The following is a 22,063-nucleotide window of genomic DNA, read 5'->3' on the forward strand; positions in this document are numbered from 1 at the left end:
AAAGTGAATGTATTTTCAATGGAGAAGGTTGGATCAGTCTATTGTAAATTAATTTAAGGTAAAATCACCTCCATCCTATTATATTACGTATGTAATTTTATTACATATTACCATGACTCTAAACATTCTGAAAATAATTGTTCTGTAGCCTTGTATTTATTACTAACAAGCAGTCTGTTAACCTTTCTCTGCTTGAGAGATAAAATGAAGAAAGGGAAAGAAGAAAAAAATGAAAATGGACTGGTTTTCAGAGTCAAAGGATCTTTTGGCCAGGTTGATGTGGAGTTGTGTCTGCACTTAATGCGTGACGTAATGCTGTGCTTGAAAGCAAGCTTTCAAGTGCACACAGTTTTTTATGCAGCTTTGCCTTGGTTGTTTTTTACCTTGCCTAGTGAGACCTCTCCAGCTGAGATGCATCTGTGCTCATTCATCTCTTTCAAATAACACAAGTAGGAACTCAAGTGTACGCTTACCTCAATTAACATGCTCTAATATTGAGGTGTGGTACTGTGTGTTGATCCACACCAGTCTCTTGAGAAGCAGCAGTCTTGCAGGCCATATAATAATGTAATTGCGTTCAGTTCAACTTGATGAGTTTGGAGGAATGGAACAACACAGAGAAAAAGTAGAAAATGTCAAGACCTGAAAGTGAAGTGAGCATTTCTAGATGCTACAGGAAGACTTCCTGCTTCTCAAACAGAAGGAACTTCATACACACTATAATCCCAAACTGCAGTAGTTAGGATGTTTATACGTTGATACCATAAATATGTAAGGCCCAAACCTCTGTATATTTTTTAAATATATCAAATTATCAATATTAATTATTACATATTGTGACTATTTATTTGTCAATTAAATCATTTAAATTAATTAGATGGACTCTAGTCTCAATTTAGTACTCCTAGCTTCAGGCAGGAAGCCTTTCTGGTATGGAAACCTATAGCTGTGTGTTGCAGTTAATGCCCTTACTATATTTATCGTTACTGTGAAGTGAATGAATCTTAAAAATTCACCCATCTTGTTTAGCACACCTACCTTTGTGAATCCTCTGAAATTTGATACCTAATTTAGGCTGTATTCTTTTTTCCTCTCATGAGGTGTCTTTGTCTTTGGGTTTGTTTTTTCTCTTCCACATTGTATCAGGAACAGCATATATCCTGAGTAAATTTCTGTGAATGGAAAGACAAATTCTCATCTTGAAATTCTGCAGGCTTTTTGCCTTGTTACCTTGCAATTAATATTTGCAAATATTAATGTTCACGAGATAGTTATTTTGTAAATGTAGGAACAAAACTAGAATGAGTAGATTTCACTTTATTCTATGGATCAAATTAATTGAAGCTCTTCTGAAACCAAATCCTAACTACAGAGATCTTGTAAACAATAGGAAATGAACCACGTTTTCTTTGACCACTAGTCAATATTCTTATTATCCAGGGTCAGTTAATGTTTTGTTCCTTTTTTTTTTTTTTTTTTTTTTGTGTGTGTATCTGGAGTTGCCAACTATATCGATCAATCAGATTTGAAAATAGCACTTTAAAACACTGTGTTGTAAGCTTGTTTACAAGGAGTGTTGAACAAAGAGGGTTGTGTGTTACCTTCTGTTTCACTGTGTGCTGACTGTAAGATGCCTTATTATATTCATCTGAAAACGTGGTATTTCAACAAGAAAATTCCAGTTACTTCTAGATGAGTTCTTACATATCCTACTCTGGTGATACACAGGTTTGACATCTATTTACCATGTTTAAACTTGTTAGTTCTCATTATAATAATTTCAAAACTATATGGAATTTTGTGTTGAAACTCTTACAGAAAAGAGTCAGAAAATAGCCCATATATCTTGATCTCAGTTTTAGTAAGACTGTGGTAAACTTGTGACAAAGCAAAAATTTAAGTTGATCTTCTCAACTATATTTGTGTAAATTCAGTGGTTGGTATAGCAAACTACAGTCTACTTCAGACTGGAATGTGTAATGAAATATTGATTTTATTTTTTGCTCCTTGAGAAGAAAGATCCAAGTCTGTACTTCCAGTTTTAATCTGTTCAAATGCACCACTGTTAAAATGCATGTTTGGAGCCGTATGTCTTTTAGAGCTTCTGTAGCTTAAAACTCAGTATTACAAGCTTTAACTCAAAAAATGGCAAAAGGCATGAGAAGGAGAAAGGGCATGTAAAAGACTGTCATCTGCATTATTCATGTGTTGTATAGTTTCTGAAGAGCTTGCCATAAATTATTATTATTTCTGTTGTTAATACTTTAAGCCTGTAAGATGCTGCTTGTGGTACCTGGTTTCATGAACTATTCTAATAGTTTTGAAAATACTGACTCTGCCCTCTATGACTTCAGGGCATTACTGCAAATGAAGCAGGCAGAAAATTTCCTTTGCATTGAAAGTGTGTGGGAGGTAGAGGAAAAGTGGCTGAATTTCCACTTGGATTAACAAATGATGATGGGATTCTGGTGGGAAGGAGGTGAGAAGGAAAAAAAAAGTCCCACTTGGGCATAGAGGACTGAATGCAGCCCTTAAACAAAAGGAGTTTGATGGATAGGTTTGGGCAGATTGTTTCATTATACTTTCAAGATTCACATTTGGCTGATACCTCAGACTAGTTACATTAGAAGATGAGAATACTGAGCTAGTTCTCTGGAACCTACTGTCAAGAGGATTAATCCTGCCTATATTTTAAACTTATGTTTTGATTTTTTAAATGCTTTTTTATAACAATAATTCTAACCTGGACATTGAGAATTGGATGCTGTGTAGTGCTAGAATAAATATTTTCATGTTCAGCTTGTCTTCCGTTGGGAGGACTTCAAGTAATCTTTTGGAACATGCTTGTTTCTGTAATTAAACTACTGCAATTAAAGCAGTATTGTCCTTAAACAGTTTTGGTGTCAGCAACCTAAGGAAAGTTTGGAATTCCTGGAGTTGGAATACTTTCTTGCAGAAATAAAAGGATCTGCTTGGGGTTTGGCATTAATCTCTTTTAGGGAGTGAACTGTGCTGTCCTGCTGTCTTGGTAGGCCGTTGGCAAGCAGCAAGTGATAGAAACTCATGATGGAGATGGTGTAAAACTCATATATAAACAAATTATAAAAAATCAAATTTACACAAAAACAGAGGATGTCAGCTTTATGGTGTTGGGCTTATGTGGTGTTTTAATTATTAACATTAAACAGTGGCATATGAAACAACTGTTTTGAGGTTATTTTCCTAGCGTTAGCTTAACAGTTTTCTCCTAGTGCTCATCTTCTCTGACTTGGTACCTGGTTGTTCTTTTTTATTGTGATTTAGGAGAAGTGTGCAAAACAGTCTAACCATACCTACCATAGTGCTCACTGCATTCAGAATGAGGTGACTGCTGTACTGTGGTGGGGGATGGATTTGGCTGAAATATCTGCTGAACTAGAAGTGAATGACAGAATCATAATCTCACTACCAAAATCTGAAAATGTTAGAAATGATTCAAGTTTTCTAAGGTTTAACTAACTGAGTAGTTTAATCTTTATTTTTGTTCTAATGTTCTCTCATTTGAAAGCTTTTAGAAATTGATTTTACACAGAAAAATACAGGCTAGTGACTGGCTGATATAAAAGTTCCATGATAAGATTGATGGATCAGAAAAGCTGACTGCTTTTTCCTCAGAGTTGAGAAAAGGGATTAAAATGAGCTTTTAATGAAGATAGAAATAAAGCTAGAAAATTGTGGAAATAAGACCTCTTCTTTTTCTGAAGTCACTTGGACAGTTCAACAAAAACGAAGCCGTTGGCCCAATAACCTGTTTCTATCGAGAAGTTCCTCGCTTAAGGAAACTAGATGTGCAACCTGTGGGAAGTATGAACATCTCAAATCAGGAAATAACTGATGTTTATTACTTTAAAGTTGCGTTATTAATTTGCAGCTGTATTACTGTGGACATTATGTAGAATGTGCTATTTGCAGAATGAATTCATTTGGAGATTTTTGCCTGTTCACTGCATCAAAAGGCAGGGAAATGATGAAAGATACTTTAATCCATATATTTGACAGCGTACAGAGGAAATTGATACGTAATGGGAACAAGCTGATATTGCTACTGTAACTGATGCCTTACAAAATCTTAATTTCATGTTCATTTGATGGTATAAAAGTCCAGTGGTTTTCCAAAATGGGGGAAATTTGAGAATTTTATAAGTTTTAAACCTAGAAGCAAAATGGTGGTGTATTTTATGTCACTGGTTACATAAGATACAGTCTTACTGTAAGTTATAATGTACTGGAAACTTTCTTATTAAATTTAAATCTTGATTAGTATTCCATGTTAAGCGAAGAAAAAGAAAATACTCAAGTCACAGCTTTTAAATGAAAGCATGGCTGCTTTTACTGCTGTTTTTACTGTGCATAAACTTCTAAAATAGAATGCTAGAGATGATGATGATGATGATGATATTTCAGTCCCCATATAGCACAGCCACTTTTATATGACCATCTCTGAATATCTTAACACTCAGAAATGAAACATGGTATCTGATATCATATAATAATTTGGATCATTAAAAGTGGATTTATTAGTTAAATTGTGAAAATTTCCTTCAGCAGGAGGTTGGAGGGGGCTGTGGAGAAAACAGGCAACAAATCTTGATTCTCTTGTTCATATTTGTAATGCATTTGGTTGAGAGCAAACCTCCTTTTCACAAAAAATGTTTGCCTTTAGTAGTACCTCACTGCAACTGTCGTGTTTATGCTTGTGCCTGCAAATCTTACTCTGCAATTTATTGTTACATGTTCTGTGACATTACACCTGTAGAATGGTTGCAATATAAAGATTATTTACTACCTTTGAAAGGCATACAGAGGACGTTCTCTGGTGATAGGAAACATTGCACTGCTGTGACCAATTTGTACTTCATGTAGATTCTTCTGTGAGTCATGCTGGAAGTTATTATGTATGATGCAAAGATGACTAAATATTTTAGAAATAGTTGGAGTGCTGCTTATGTAGTGTATGCTACTTTAAAAGTACTTTTGTGCTTAGTTTGCTGTAGAGGTATTTTTACGTCTGATAGCTGTGTGATTCTCTGCTTGAGTTAGTTATAATGTTACTTGAATATTACTTAAATAATTATTACTTAAATAACTCTGTTTTATTGTAGCAAAAAAAGAAAGTTAAGACATTCAATCCTCCAATCCGTAGAAACTGGGAAAGTAATTACTTTGGAATGCCCCTACAAGACCTGGTTACATCTGAGAAACCCATACCTCTGTTTGTTGAAAAATGTGTGCAATTCATTGAAGATACAGGTAAGTTAGGAAAATTATTTCAGGAAAACTTTCCCACGTGCAGATTAAGCAGTGCCTCTCATTTAAAGCAATCTTTAGAATTTTTTGCCTGAAATAAATAACTTTATTATGGGATAAGCACATTATAAAAATAGGTTGTGTTCTCTGAACTGTATGTTTAACTTGTAATTTTTTTTCTTTATTTACACTAATATTTCAATTGTTATATACCAACACTTGAAGTGTAATCTTTGTTTCCTGTAATTGGAAAAAAAGACTTCATTTTTTAATTTCAAATGACTTTTAACCCAGTGGCATTCCAGTCTTGCATTTCTCATTGATGCCACTGTATTTTATGTAATATAATAAGAAACTCTGAAATCCACTTTCAGATATTCCATATGATTTAATAAGTCAACTTTTTTTTTTTTTTTTGCTAGTAATCCTAGACTTGCGTTTTAACTTCTTATGGAGAAAAATCTCTTTTCTGAACACTGTATATTTCTGTTTTAAAAGTACCAAATTTATTTAATACTTGATTTTTTTAATTTCCAGATTTCCCAGTTGTACAATATTAACCTGTGTTTTCACTAAGGTGCAATTTCACAGTATTGTTTTCTACCTGGCTTTCTAGTTGTGTGTTTTGAGCCCTGCCTTGCTTTCAGCCTATTTACTTCATGGTCATGAGGGAAATAAAATGATCTTACTGATCCAAAAGAAGACTTCATTTGAGACAGGAGAGTTGTTTTAAGGTTTGGGTGCGATCTTTGGTTGGATTTTGTGGTTTTTCTGTTGTTTAGCTTTTAAAGGTGTAGAAAACAAGTTTTTCCTTTGTGTGCAGCTCTTCCTTTTTCTGAAGTTGCATTAAATGCATGTTTGAAAGCGGTTATGTGGTTGAAGCAGGACTGTCCTTTGGCCATGCCTGTTGTTTGATGTTGAGTGTAGAGAGTAAAATGGCACCTTTGTCAATGTTGTCTAAGTTTTGTAATTACAGTTTTTTTGACTCTTCAGATGACAATAGCTGTTTTAACAAGAATAAGACCAAAGGGTGTTCTTGAAATTAAAATTCAATTTTGCTGCCATGTTGAAGAGTAGTAAGCATTTCCAGATAATCTATTATAGGCCATAAGTCAAATAGCTGCCTCTGAAGTCTTGTATAGTGTGTTATACAAATAAAACAAACAAACAAACAAAAAAAGGCAACAAAAAGTTGGAACCTCAGACACTGATGTTTTGGGACTCAGAGAAGTTAAGTATTATTCTGTCGTTATCATTTATCTCTGATTGATCCTTTGCCTGTAGATAAGAGCAGAATTTCCTCCCTTTTGCTTTCACTTTGCCCACCTCACCCAGGAAAAAATGGGGAAAGAGAAAGAAGAGCAAGGGGTAATAGAATGGTAGATGATCATTTAATATTTCTTTTGTGATTGCTGTTGTGTAGTCAACAAAAGCATAATTTTATGAGTGAGTTGTTCTAAATTTGTGTTATTTAAAAATGGCTTCTTAGAGATATTATCTATATACTGTGCTGTTCAGACAGACGTTTCACCAGTAAGAAAAGACTTCTTAAAAAAAATCTGTAGAATTTAGAAATAATATTTGAGCATGATTAGCTTTGTAAGAATACTGTCAATCAACAACAACAACAGAGTAAATCCAGGCCTAATGAAAATTTCTTTGAAGTAATGTTGTCTGATACCTTGATTTTGTGGTAGACTTTTAAAAGAAAATCTATTATTTCTCTGGAAGTATTCTTTTTACTAGCTTGTAGGAGGAGAAAGAACTGTAGTAGGATGGAAATGTGATTAGTTATCTTTTCTACGCATAATCATCAGACTCAAGCACTCAGTCAATTTAACACTTGTTTTTTTCTCCAGTGATCTTTCTTTGTAGGATGAGATGTTTAGTTAAGCTGCTGTTGGGTTCAAAATAAGTGGGGCTTCTCAAAAGTGGGATGTTTCTGTTAATCATTTCGTGAAAATGGATCAAAACCTCTATTTTTGATCTTTAACAGTTTTTCTTCTACAGGTTTTCTGTAATTAGATTTGGTTGTTTTTTCAACTTTCATACTTGGCTGTTGGAATTTCATTTTTAGTGTATGTTATTTTTATGTTCGGTTAATATCCAGTAGGTACCTGATGAGGTTCAGACCATGTGTTGTAGTTCTTGCACAACCTTCTCTGTGGATAGAATCTATTTTTGCCTTCAAGGGATATTAAGGGGAAATTGAAATTTCACTTGTGTTGCTCAAGTCCTCTGCTGATGTAGTCCCAGAGTTGATGATGCGTGTCTGTCTGGTATATAAAGGTTCCACAAATACAGTTTTGGAGATGATCAGTCCACAGAAGGCAGTTTAAGACCTATTGCCTTCAGTCTAGAGTTGGGAATGAAACCATTTCCAATTGGTAAAGTTACTGTATTGGCTGCTTGGCCCTGGGGAGTCCTGCAGTGATTCAGCTGTCTATCAGCCAGTACTATTAGTACTAACCAGCCCTTCAGATGCACCTGTACTGATGATGATCATCTTTCTTTTTAATCAAGAGCTGTGTTCTAGCTCCACTTGAAAGAAACTAGTCAGTATGTTTCTTTTACAGAGGGCATAACTGCTTAGCTTTTCCATTTAAGATACTTCATTGTGTTCAGTTCCTTCTCTTTGTATTATCAAATTTAATTTGCATTGTGGCTGAATTGTATTTTTTTTTTCTAATGAAGATAGAGTTAACCTCAAATTGAATGGCCAGCTTCAATTTATAATGTACCCTCCCTCTGCCTCATGAAATGATACAAGATGGCACTTTGTACATACTTTTCTAAACTGTCCCTGAGGCAAAAAATACTGTGTAGAACATAGCTTTCTCTGTTTTACTTTGGATGCTCAGATAAGATCAGCAAATGTTCTTGAAGATCCCAGCGTAGACATTAAAGAATTGAGAGCATGCAGAAAATGTGTTAAAATTTTTCTGTCTCATTGTGCTGTTCTAAAATGTTCTCACAGTGTTTAAAAAAGAAAAGAAAAGAAAAGAAAAGAAAAAAATGTGCATCAATAGAAGAGGAACAGTTTGGAAAAAACTGAAGTAATCCCAGAGCTGAAAATTAAAAAACAAAAACAACAACAACAACAAAAAGTCTGGGACTTAAATTTTTTTTGAAACTTGCCTTTATAGCATTTAAAGTAGAAACTGAGGGAGTGAAGTAGTTAATGCTAGAGCATTAACTGCAACCTTTTTATCTGAAGGTAAAAGGTTACCTGTAACCTTTTACAGACTATGTAAGCACTTTTATATTGTTGGTGACATAGCATTACATACAAGCTGCTTGTGTTTGTGTTCTTTTACCTCTGTCAGGTTCTTCTTAAATCACTATGTAACTTGCTTTTGAGGGCAGCTATTTAAATAGACTTTTTGACATCAGCAGTTATTTTCAGTTGAGGGCTTCTGAAAGAAGGTTTTGAGGATACAATACTTCTGGTTCATTTTGTTGCTTTCCCCGGATTTGAATGAATAGAAAGTCATTTTGTTTCATCACTTAAAATAAAATTTTGAAGTATATTAGTTTTCTGCAGACTAGATTTATGTACACAGCAAAGAAGCATAGTTAATATTGAAACTAAGTTGTTTAGATTTTTAAGAAAGTTGTTGTGACTGTTTTTCTGCAGACCTGATAAGATGTAGGAGAAAAAATAACTTTGTTATTATTGTTTTAGATTCTGTCCGATGTAGACAGTTGTTTTTTAGTATATTGTATTTTTTCCTAGTATAGGCGGTAAAGTTGAGATAATTTTTAAATCTCAATTGTTTTAATAGAGTGAATGCATTTCCCTGTAACAATTGTCATGTAGAGAGTAAGGAGGATATTCTGTAATATTTGTACAGTACATATAGTACTGTATATACATACATACACAGACTTCTGCATAGCTGCCCAGATTCAGAAGTAGTCAGTTTTATTTGAAAGAGGAGAACACAGATTTGTGAAGGTGATGTCAACAAAAATAGTGTTTATTGGCTCGTTGTTGGTGGTATAATTGAGTTTTATATTGCAAAAGCACATAAAATGATGTTGAATGCTGGCTCTAGGATTCAAATGTAAAACTTTGTGTTTATTGTGATTATGGCAGGCTCATAGCTTGGGTGTTCTGCTATAATGGTGTACTTACGTTTTTATGCTGTTTTACAAGCCTCCAGTTTATTTACAAGGACTGTTCATGTGTTATCCATACACTTCAATTGATTATTTGTAACTTTCCTGGACTTACAATCATTTGTACTAAAATTTCATGCTAACATACAAAGTATATCAGTGGGTTTTTTTTTAATATTTAGGTATTGCTTTAAGGTGTTATGAATTTTTTTTTTTGTATGTATTGTTAAATGATAAGTGAAAAGTTTGATAAAAGTTACATTTCAGTCTGTTTACTAGTAAGGAGAAATGAAATCAATATTATGAAAACTAACACAATTTGCAATTTAATACATGTACTGCTTGACTTTATGCAGCTCTAATAATAGTAACAGCAATGTACTGTGTGTTTTTTCTTTGGGTTTTCAATTATAAAAAAATCATTGTAGAATATTGGTATGTGCTTAATTGACAAGGTTATTAATTTTAAATTCAATACTTAATAAAAAACCAATAATGTTGCTATGGTGTTAACTATACATGAAGCCATAAAGGAAAGAGGTTAGTGCGTATTATAATAATCTATTAAGTTACTCAGTATATGTGAGACATTGATTGGAACAAAGTAGTGCGAGTCGATTTGATTGAGCCACATCTTTTACTGTCTTGAATGATCTCTTCGGTGAACTACAGTTGAAATCAGAAATTGTGTATTTGGAAAATAATTACAGCTTTTTATATTTATACTTTCTTGTTTAAATCTTGGAGTCTTGGACGTAGAATGAGTAAAGGAATATTGTCTTCCATGAATTATACCCAGATTTTTTGCACTTAATTTGCCACTAGGCCAGATTTTTATACTAAAAGCAGACAATGCAATATTTGTCTTCTGAGAATGAGGACAGTGAATAAATAGGCAAAGAGCTCTATGAAAGAATGAGTCAGTGGAGCCACATGAGATAAAAAGCTGGCATATCATTGGAATCTAGTGGCTACAAAATCCATGAATTCAAGATGATTTATCTCTTTTATTCAAATGGCTTGGAGAGCTAGAGGCTTTTAGAGGTGTACTCTATTGAAAGGAGAAACAAAATGGGATAAGGGCCATTCCCGTTACCCTGATGTGTGGACTCAATATTCTAAGTGTTGTTTAATAAAAAGTAACATAATAGCCTATAAGTTCTGAAGATCCTCTCGTGCTGCATGCTTCTGCTAATTCTGTTGTGGGTGCTTGTTAGATCTTTCCCTGAATCAATGCAGTTCACTGACTTGGCAAAAGTGGACTGGGTGCTGCTGTTTAGTAACACATCTGGTAAATAAAGGTTCAAATATGTACCAGTACAGGTGCAAGGCAGGGAGCAGGACTCTGCACATATGAGTAGAGCAAGGGAAGAATGGGAAGAATGACTGATGAAGCAGGGAACTAGGCAAGTTTTTCAGTCATAATGACCAGCTAAGTCGGCCAGCTACCCACAAACCTACGTATCTAAAAAGAACATTTATAGGCCATGATTCTGGACAGTAACAGAATTAAATAGCCCTGCAGTGCAACTTGAACCCTCTTCAAGTTTAGGAATCACTCTCGAATGGGAGTTAATACGTTCAAGGCCAGGGCTTCTATTCTGGGACATGTAGACAAGAGGAAAGAATGAGACAACAGGAACCTTGTGGAATTCAGTGAGGACACATGCAGAGACTAAATTCTTGCAGTGGTAATGCTTGCTGAGGGCTTGGCTTTCTGGTTAGCAGTGCTGTTGAAGGGCCCTGGTCATATGTCAGTAGTGCATCCTGCTAACAGTGATGGCTGAGGATGTATTGGACTGTCCCAAGAGAAGGATAGGCAGTAAATCAATAGAAGTGATTATTCCTCTTTACTTAGCCCATGATAGGCCTTATCGGAAATACTGCCAAAATAAAATGAGACAAACTTGAGTGAGTGTATCAGAAAGAAAGTCAAGGGCTAGAGCTTTTAGCCTGTAAGGAGAGGCAATGGGAACTGGGTTGATTCATCTTAGAGAAAATGGCTAAGGAGTTATTTAAAAGTATTTTTCTCATGCCTATAAGAATCCTGAGATGATACAACAAAGCTTAAGTACTGCAGTACATGGCAGGAGAACTAGAAACAATGATCATTAAAATTGGAGGTTTTAAGTAGGTAAGAAAACGTTTTTCCTCTGAGGATCATTTGAACATTGGAACCACTGTTCCAAGATGTTGATCACTCTCTGTCCTTGGAGGTATTAAAAATCAGACTAGACAAAGACCTGCCAACTTAATCTGAATTTAGCATCACCCTGTGTTTGAGTAGGAGGTTGGTGTAGATGAGCTCCTGAGCTCCCTTAAAACCAGAGTGATTCCGTGATCACTTCAAAATGGACATAGGAAGTTTCAGTGCTTATGATGTTGTACACCAGTTTAAGCTTTGCAACTTTGGAATTAATTAGCAGCAGGGAAACTGTCCAACGTGAGAGGAAAACAGTCATTAGTTGTTTCTTCTGATGGAAGACCGACTACCAGACAGATGGAAGAGGAGCACATGTCAATTTATTAATGTTTGAGAATAATTGAGAACTGTAAACAAATACGAAATGTTCATAAACACATGTTGTACACTTGAGTTGTATTGACAGTTAAGGTATATCTTCAAAGTAAACATCATGAGAATTGTGTAAAGAATTTCTAAACAATGCAGATAAGACCAAGACATTGATGTTTTTTGCGGAGTGCCTACAGTTATGCAGCAGCTCTTACTCCCCTACCTTCCTCTATGCTCACAGTGATCAAACCCATATTTAATGAAGTAAAGAACGTTCCTACCCTTTATTTGACATGTATAGAAAAAGTCAATTACTGTCTCTCGTCATTTTAATTGAAGCATTTTCTTCTTTTTTTTTGAAATGTCGGACTATGAAATGGGAGATTGAGTAACTTTTTATGAAGTAATGTAGTACTTGTTTAATGATTGGTTTATGAAAATTGCAGAACTATTCAGCATCGGGTGGGAGCTTTCTATTTTTGAGACTTCCTCAAAGTACTGAATATTTCTTTATACTGCTTACTTTCTATTGAATATTTCAGTGTCTCGTACATTATTACAAAAAACACTTAAACATTTATTTTTGGTTCTGTTTTTGAATTTGTGAATTGAATATCGGGAGTCTTTTAATAACAGTGCTAACGTGTGCAGATTAGGAATACTTTAAATGAATTTTAAATGTATTTAAAACAGTTTATTGCTAGATTTTTCTTACTAGGAAATAATTTGTAGTCATTGCTTTGTAGCTGTTGGCATACATACAGATTCTGGGTCAGTCAGGTGGAGATTCCTTTAGTCCTGTGTAGTCTGTATAGCATAGGGGGTTGAGCATAGTTACGCTAGGTCAATTGTGGAATAAAATTATGGCATGATTCAGATCACAGAATTTACAAAGGTGACTGTAAGAGTGATTATCTTGGCTGCTATAGTTGCAAATGATTCCTAAAAAATTCAGTTGGTCACTGTAGGGGAAAGAATTAAACTGCGGAGAAGACGACTTGCTGTGATTAAATGGCATGTGTTCAGAGGTGTACACAGTACAGTGATACTGAAAACCTGGCTACAGTTGCCAAGTTGGCAGATACTGTGTGACTCTTAGGCAAGCTAAATATTGGTATAGCTGTTGTCACTCAAGCAAAGTCTTTGAAATCATCATAGAAGCTGTCTAAAAACATCAACTCTCAGTACTTGGTATCAAACAAGGAGGAAGAATTAGAAGAATTAAAAAGAGAGAGGAATAAAAACATACTATTGTGTAATTCCATGTGTTGCATTGGTTGCAATTGCGATCAATCAGTCTTAAAGTAAAATAGAATTTGGAAAAGAGACACCACAGAGCAATGATGTTAACTTTTGCATGAAGAAGAGCTAAGCTAATTAGCTTAGAAAATTTCTGAGAAAGGGAAATACACAAAGAACATGAGTGGTGCTGACAAAAAGTAGAGAACTCCCTGATTTTTAACACAGTAAAAAAGAAAAAAAGATTTCCTGAAAAACTTCAGATCCTGAGCAGTAAAACCAGTATGTTTTCACAATGTGTACTACTGAGTTACAAAACTGCCACAGGTTGTGTCCTTATGTAAATGACTAAGAGATTTAGATGAATTAATGGAGGATAAATCCTCAGATGGTGATTACAATTCCTTATGCAAAAATATGTGCAAGCCACCATAGATGGGAGGATATATCACAGAAAAACAGCTGTTTTCTTCTCCCTTTGCTCCTACCTCTCTTCAGCCATATACTACTTAATGGCATGGGAAGTAGATGTTGCCCTAGGAGACCTTGTTCTGAAGTTAATGTGTTATTTAGAGGAACTGAGAGTTTTGGTGGTTAAAATCTAAAACTGATGAACTACAGTGTTGTACTTGAAGACCTACATGCATCAGACATTACAAGCATGTATATCATAGAATCATAGAATGGCCTGGATTGAAAAGGTCCTCAAAGATCATCTAGTTTCAATCCTCCTGCTATGTGCAGGGTCACCAATCACTAGACTGGGTTGTCCAGAGCCACATCCAGCCTTGCCTTGAATGCCTCCATGGATGGGGCATCCACAACCTCCTTGGGCAACCTGTTCCAGTGTGTCACCAACCTCTGAGTGAAAAACTTCCTCCTAACATCTAACCTAAATCTGTCCTATCTTAGTTTAAAGCCATTCTCCTTTGTCTTGTTACTATCCACCCTTGTAAACAGTCATTCCCTCTCCTGTTTATACACTCCCTTTAAGTACTGAAAGGCCACGATGAGGTCTCCTTGGAGCCTTCTCCAAGCTAAACAATTCCAATTCCCTCAAACTTTCTTCATAGTCTTCAGAGTACTCCAGAGCATCTTAGTGCCCTTTTCTGGACCCGCTCTAAGAGCTCCATGTCCTTCCTGTACTGGGGGCCCTAGGCCTGGGCGCAGTACTGCAGATGAGGCCTCACGAGAGCCGAGTAGAGGGAGACAATCACATCTCTGTCCCTGCTGATCACCCATTTTTTAATGCAGCCCAGGTTATAGTTGGCCTTCCGGGCTGCAAGCGCACACTGCTTGCTCATGTCCAGCTTCTTGTCCACCAGGACCTCCAGGTTCTTCTCTGCAGGGCTGCCCTCAAGGAGATCTTCCCCCAGCTTGTATAAATACCTGGGATTGCCCAGGACCAAAAGCAAGACCTTGCACTTGGCCTTGTTGGACCTCATTAAGTTCCCGTGGGCTCAGTTCTCTAGCAAGAGGAAGTATTTATGTGAGGAATTTCAACAACTAATTTAGTTAGCTTACTCCAGAATTGCAACAGCAAGCTGATATTTCTGGAAGATGCTTAATTTCAGTAGATATCTCTTGAAATGTTTCTGAAGTTCTGTACATTATCTTTTTCGGCATCTCAGAGCTATACTGGTCTGAACAAAGAGGTGTCTGCTGTGTGGCAAAATGGAAAGAATAACTGCTAAATACTATGACAGAGCATCTCTGTCTCCGCAGCAGCCCAGTTCAAGTATTGAAGATTTAAACACTGCTGCTAAACAGTGACTGAATTGGACTTCTCAGAAAATGCTATTGCAGCAGATTCAATTCCCTTTCTACAGAAAGAAATTGAATAGTAGTTGGATAAGACACAAAATAGCCTGAGGCTGGAAGAGCTGCAACTGAGAATGCTCCCATATTAAACGGTCCTAGCTTGTTATCTACCAGTGATTTTTTTTGTTATCTTTACTTACAAATTTCATAAGAGGAATACAAGGTATTTCCATAGGATAACATTCAGAACATTATTTTGAAGACAAATTTTAAATCCCTCCAGCTGTGAAAATTATTGAATCCCACCTTCTGCCCTTTGCTACCAATTTATATCTCCTTTTTGCTTTTTGATGACATCACAGAACAATGCTCTTGTTTTTTGAGCATTTTCTGTTTTTTCTGTTTAGGTAAATGTTTAGAAGAGAAAACTGTTGGCTATGAAATTGGAAAGCTAAATTAAAGGTTTAGTGAAGAAAAAAATAGTCAAAACTTACTAAGGTAGCTTTGATGGAGCTAGTAAGGAGATATGGGAGTTGTGAAGGAATTTAAGAGGGAAAAATTGAATTAGGAGAGTAATAATTAGTGGTTTGAAGCAGTTAAGTGCATTCTGTATTTTGACCGTGTTAGCAGGATTCCTAGTGTTTCTCAGTAATGTGAACATTCAGAGTTTATGTGACAGAAATGTTGCTGTATTGACCTGACATTGTAAAATGCATTCATGTACTCGTCTGCAACGGTAGAGAGTCAGGAAATTTCATAGAGCTTTAGAACTTGATTCTTTTTTGTTAAACCATGTTCTGCTCTGGAGATGTACCATATGGAGATTTTTGCATCCGTAAAGGTGGAGAACTACGGCACTATGTACTGGTTGTCTTCCTTAATGGTTTCCAAATTAACAAAGAAAAAGATGATGGGTAACTGCCATTAGCAGGTCAGGTCCTTCCGTTTAGTGAGTAGCTGTGGATAAAACAGATTGCATTATGATAGAATGCATTATCAATGGAGTGGAGCGAGCAAGTATGAGTGTGTATGTGTGTTTGTGTGTTCATAATAGAAATGTGAATTCTTATTGTAATGTTATTTACCTGGAATGCCTGCTGCAATTATGACGACTCCGTAACATGTAGTAAGACAAGGTAATAATGAGAATCCTGGAGATCCTCTACTTCCTAACAATCTTTCCTCTCCTGACTAACATTAATGGAATACTGAACACAAAAATGCAACTGGTATTTCAGTTTGAAAGTTCTGTATCACTGTAACTGTTAATGTTACTTTTTAGGCATTGCATGTGGTTACTCATTAAGTACTTATGGCTGACTCTGTGTTGCGCTGTAGTACATAAGCTATTTTTGAATGTATTTTTTTCCTCCTTCTAAGGATTATGTACTGAAGGCCTGTACCGTGTTAGTGGGAATAAAACAGATCAAGACAACATTCAGAAACAGTTTGATCAAGGTAATGACAGATTTCATTATTTAAAGCCAAAAGAACTTGATTTCTCCATTGATTTATAAGATAGTACAGTCAGTGTAAATGAGTTTTACATTCAAACTGATCTCCATAGCACTGAGTGCTTTACTCGTTGGTAGGTTGTATTGATGTAGTCTTGGCTATATGTAACTAACAAAGCTGTGTGTAAACCAAGGGTGGGATAGAACCTTGTAGCTGGTTAAAAATAATTTTGAGTGCTTCCTGTGAAATTTTTAGGTGGTTTTCTAGTTGAATAAGTGTGTTTAAATGCAGTACTAAATGCTCCTTATATTAGCATAGTAGCGCATGAAGTCCTCAACATTGAGCATACACTTCTCCTCCCCAAAATGCAGAGCTTCTTGACAATTATTTTATTAAAACTCTCTTGATTAATGTGAATTAACAATTAAATCTTAGTAATTAATCTGTAGTACCACCTATGTCATGTGCTGGAATGTATCTAAATATGATTAGCAGATAAGTGTTCATTTGGATTGTTGAGAGGGCCAGCATTATTTTTCTTCCTGCTTTCTCATTAAATTTATTACATCAACTGATCTTTATAAATGAAAAAAAAAAAACAAAACCCAACCATGTTAAAAGTCCTCGTTGGTATTAGTAATGAAAGTGAGTCTGTGAAATAGTAAAATTCCTCCTACATGATAAAGCGAATAAAGGTACATTTTTTAATGCCTTATCTGAATTTCATCTGAATATAATGCTAGATTTTCTTCTGTCATTGTATAAGATGATGTTTTGAGTGGGTGAACTTTGGAAGAATTTTAAAATCATCTAGTATGACTTTTATCTGTGTTAAATAAATTAAAATCTCTAAATATAATATATAAAGCTTCTGTTATTTGGGATTCTAGCAGTAGGTTATATGGCCATGTACAATCACTGGCATGTGGTCTTGTCCTTACTTAAAAGGCTTCATGGCCACGTAAAACAGCTTCACACAAATTCTGCATATTGATACACCCTGTGCCAGTTTTCAACAAAATTTGGGATGTGGATTTCAAAACTCATTTATGGGCAGAATTAATTATCAGAACCTGGTTGGTGTCAAATAGAAAAGCATTTAAGTCTGCATGGAGAGTCAGACAGTTTTATTTTTTGATCTACTGCTTTCTTAATATTGTCAGATTTTATTTCATGTATGTCAAAGCGATGGCAGTTTACGCACTGGTTCACTCTGTTTTTGCTAGGCAAGGTTTTCACTTTCAGTGTTTTAAATAAATGTATTATTTCATAAAAATATTTTGAAGAATCATAACTGTAAACTGCTTTTAATTTTGTCTTACAGATCATAGTATCAGTCTAGAGTCTATGGAAGTGACAGTAAATGCTGTGGCTGGGGCTCTTAAAGCGTTTTTTGCAGATCTGCCAGATCCATTAATTCCTTACTCTTTGCATCAAGATTTGTTAGAAGCATCAAGTAAGTAAAAAGAATATTGTCTTGATTGTATTTTTTCACAATGTTTATCGCTATAGGAGTTTTTAATTCACTTTAAGTTAAAAAGGCTTGCTGCACTTATTTTTTTAATTGCTTAGGTGTGCCATTTTTTAAAATGTTCTTTAAAATTAACAATTATATGATGACAACAGAATTATATGATTACATTAGTTATTGTAAATAAATTGTAGTCTATTACTTCTCTATGTAGGAAATTTAATTGGAGGAATCTCTTTTTTTCCCTGTTATTAGCACTGCAATATTAGCACTTGGAAATGTATCATAGTTGTTTACAGGGGTAGAAGAAAGCATACCTTGATTTCATAAAGTCTTACATTCAGAATAGGCTTTAGAAGTTGCATCTCTGTGGAATGTTATGGTGAATCTAGCATTTTTTTTCAAATTATTTTTGAACTGTGTGCAGGATGAAAAGGTTAATTGCGTTTACAAATGTTTCAAACTTGAAAATGTGACTACATTGTTCCCCTTTTGAAGAATATCTTTCTTGGGATTAATTTGGGCAATTGGACTGGCAGCAAACTGTTTTAGGAAAGTACTACACATTTTTTGCTATGCTTTTTGTAATTGAAAATCTGTCAATATTGCTGAAAGCCTAAGGCTTCAACCTAGGCTTGGTTAGTGTATATTACACTAGAAATTTTGTATTTTTGGATGACATCTATAGACATGTTTTTTGATATTTTCACTTTAATTTTCAGGCAAATCCCTTGTATAGTGTGTTTTTTTCTTACCAATTTATGATTTTCCAAGCTGAGTGGGACAAGTGGGACAGGCTTTTGATTAGGTATTACTAATAAATTATGTATTGCTGTAGTATACTAGGCTTAATAAGAATTGAAGTCTTTCTATTGAAACAAACCTTTCTACACAGTAGAATATGGAAAAAATGTGAATATGTGTAACAACTGCTTAAGAAAAATGATTTTGAGAGTGGAAACTAGAGTTCTTTAATACTTGAATAATTGTTTGTATAGTATGGATTTCATCTAATTCTCACACCAGTGTTAGCAATTTTATTGCAAGAGGGTCATTGTCCCCAACTTTTTCACTGTAAAACTGTATTCTGGAATTCCGTTTATATTGACAGATCCTGAGGCAACTGAGCCCAACTGCAAGTTTATTTCAAATTTTAAGCCAGTGTCAGCTGCTTGCTGTATGTAATTTGATGTCACAAGTAGCACTAATTTGTTATACGTTTCTATAATCTGTTGTTTTTTTTTCTTAGTCCTTTTCCTATTGCTTACTTCCTCTTAAAATATAAATAATATCCATTGAACCTGTGAAAATTTGTGTTAAAGTAGCTGCACCAGGCTTATAATAATTTTTTATTATTTGACTAGTAAGCTTAAGATTTTGTAAGTTCATGAAAATGTCTTTCATCCCCCAAAACTTTGAAACTATAATATGTATAAATCTTGTGTTAAGAACATTTTGCAAGCAATGAAAAATCTTACAGATTTCCCTGTCTCGTTGTTAGCTGTATACAAGCCAACAAATTGATCAAGATGGTCTGTTAAGAAGACTGTTAAATAGAAATAAATAATTCTATCTTAAAACAGAAAAACATTTTTTGTATTTAGATAGTTTCCACTTTATTATGAAAAGGTAATTCTTTGTAATAATACATGCAAATAGGAATTTTATGGAGTATTTTCTCGCTTTCTGTTTCTCTGTAGATATCTGTGCTTCTTATAGTTGGAAAAAGACTTAGCAACACTTTATTCAGTATTTCTTTCTAAATGTATGAGAAAATGTCACTTATTTCTATAGAGATCCTGGACAAGACAGAACGGCTACATGAGTTAAAAGAAATTGTGAAGAAGTTCCACCCAGTGAACTATGATGTCTTCAAATACGTGATAACACATCTGAACAGGTTCAGTACTTTTCTACTAAAATTCTGTTTAATTTTTAACATAAAAAAACCCCAACCTATTAGAATTGAAAATGTCATGCTGCATTTCTCCTCTGTTAGTATAAATGTTGAAAATGGAAATTAAAAATTATGAATTAGATGTTGATATATTACGATACCTGATTTAATTGATGCATAGATATCTACCATCATAGCTACTGTAGAGATGTAAAAATGATTGCTGTACAGAACAAAATAACTTCTCAGAGCCAGTATGTACAAGAGTTGCAGACCTCTTTTCTAAGGAAGCAGCTGTTAATGTTGTAGTCTAATACAGATTTAAGGGAACATGGAGGTTATTTGGCCTATTCCCTGCCTATTAAAGCAAGATCAGCTTCATTCCTCTAAAATGTAGCACACAGAACCTCTGCTGAATAATTAAAATGTAGAATAAAACTGTGTGTAGCAGTGAATTTGCTTCCTAAATCTTGCCTCTTGCATAGAAATGTAATTTTTTGTGTTCTTAAATTTAATTTATTGACCTTTTATTTGTCCAAGTGTACAATATTCGCTCATAAAAAGATTAGCTTGCTCATGTTTCTTACTCAGCAAAACTCTAGTGGATTCCCTGAAATCCACTCAGTAAGATGGCTAATAACATTATTAAAAGACATAATAAACGTTTAGTCACAGCTAAAATAACAGTTTTCCTAGAAAAATATTTGTTTCACAGTACTGGACTATAAAAAATAAGCTCATGATTTTTTTAAAAAAATATTTTTATTAATTCTTTTTCTTTTAAAGACAGAACAGCAGAATTGTTGAGATTGTAAGGGGCTTCTCAAGATTTAGTGCACCCCTCTTGCTTTGGTAGGATCTGCAATAACAGATTGCCTGGGATGATGTGCAGTTGGGTTTTGAGTATCTCTAACAATGGAGACTCCACAACCTCTCTAGGCAACTTCCTACTGTGCAATCACCCTGACAATAAATACATTTTTAAAAAGTGGAGCTTATTTTGTTTGTTTTAAAATGTGTTTTTTATGTTCAGACAGAATCTCACGTGTTTCAGTTTCTATCTTGTTGTATCTTGTCCTGTCACTGCATGCCACTCAGAATTCTTAGTCCATCTTTTTTGCACTTTCCTATCAGATACTTAAATAAGATTCTCTCTGAGCTTTTCCAGAGTAAGTAGTCCCAGTTGCTCAGTCTTTCCTCATTTGAGGGATCTTCTGTCTTTGTGCCCCATTCAGTGGGCTCTTTCCAGTATGTCCACCTCTCCTGTATTGTAGAGGCCAGAGCTGAGTCCAGATACCAGAAGTGCAGTCAGAGTAGAGGGGGGAGATAACTTCCCTTGACCTATTGCCATCACTTGTCCTAATGTAGGCCACGTTTGCCTGCATTGTGTTCAGTGTGTTGCCCACAAATACTGTCAAGTGACATACTGTCACTTCCTCTACAGTGGTGTTTTTCAGCCAGCTGAATAATTTTCTATATATACTGTAGGCTTTTCATGATCTTCAAATTGCTCTGCAGGTGTTTTTAACAGTCTAATTTGGGGCTTCTAGTACAGGGCGTTGAAATGAGACTTTTTAAACTCCCTGTTTAGTCAGCAAAATCAGACTTCTCTTTTATGCATTCTCCATTGCTGTGTGGAAGGAGTCTTCTTATTCTGGGTCATAACAACCCCACGCAGCAATATCAATGGGGAAGAGAAGCTGAAAATTTGCCTGGCAGAAAAGGACCTAGAGGTGTGAGTTAACAACCAGCTGAAAATGAGCCATCAGTGTGCCCAGGTGGTCAGAGAGACCAATGGCCATGAAAATTGTTTGGTCAGCAGGACCAGAGAAGTGATCCTCCTTCTGTGTTTGGCACTGGTCAGACTGTACCTCAGGTATTGTGTTTGGTCTGGGGCCCCTTGCTGTGAGAATGACATCAAGGTCCTGGAGCTTGTTCAGAAGAAAACACTGAAGCTGGTGAATGGACTGAGATCGCACCAAAGAAGTTGTTGGTTTCTCTTCTCAGGTGATAAGAGGTAGAATGCAGGGCAAAGGCCTCAAGTTAGGCCAGAGGAGGTTTAGATTGGATGTCAGTAAGAATGTTTTCACAGAAAAGGTGGTTAGGAATTGGAATGGTCTGGTCAGGGAAGTGATGAAGTCTGCATCCCTGGAGGTGTTGTAAGAGATCTGTGATGAGGCACTTAGGGACATGGTTTAGCAGTAGACTAGTAGTGTTAGGTGGATTGGTGTATTTGATGATCTTGAAGGTCTTTTCCAACATAAATGATTCTATTTTAATTAAATATATGGGAAGCTTTGAAACTTAAGCACTTACT

General features: G+C 35.2%; 1 protein-coding gene across 2 annotated transcripts in view; it reads left to right on the forward strand.

Moving 5' to 3' along the window:
- The window catches only part of ARHGAP5 (Rho GTPase activating protein 5), a 50,313-nt gene that overhangs the window by 19,204 nt on the left and 9,046 nt on the right, over positions 1 to 22,063 (forward strand). For both annotated transcript variants that reach the window (XM_048947864.1, XM_048947863.1), the window contains 4 exons: positions 5,142 to 5,289; positions 16,304 to 16,381; positions 17,703 to 17,834; positions 19,644 to 19,749. In XM_048947864.1, coding sequence (XP_048803821.1) covers positions 5,142 to 5,289; positions 16,304 to 16,381; positions 17,703 to 17,834; positions 19,644 to 19,749 — 464 coding nt within the window. The remainder of the gene's footprint in view (positions 1 to 5,141; positions 5,290 to 16,303; positions 16,382 to 17,702; positions 17,835 to 19,643; positions 19,750 to 22,063) is intronic.

This window comes from Lagopus muta, chromosome 6 (assembly GCF_023343835.1).
Source record: "Lagopus muta isolate bLagMut1 chromosome 6, bLagMut1 primary, whole genome shotgun sequence".
NCBI lineage: Eukaryota > Metazoa > Chordata > Aves > Galliformes > Phasianidae > Lagopus > Lagopus muta.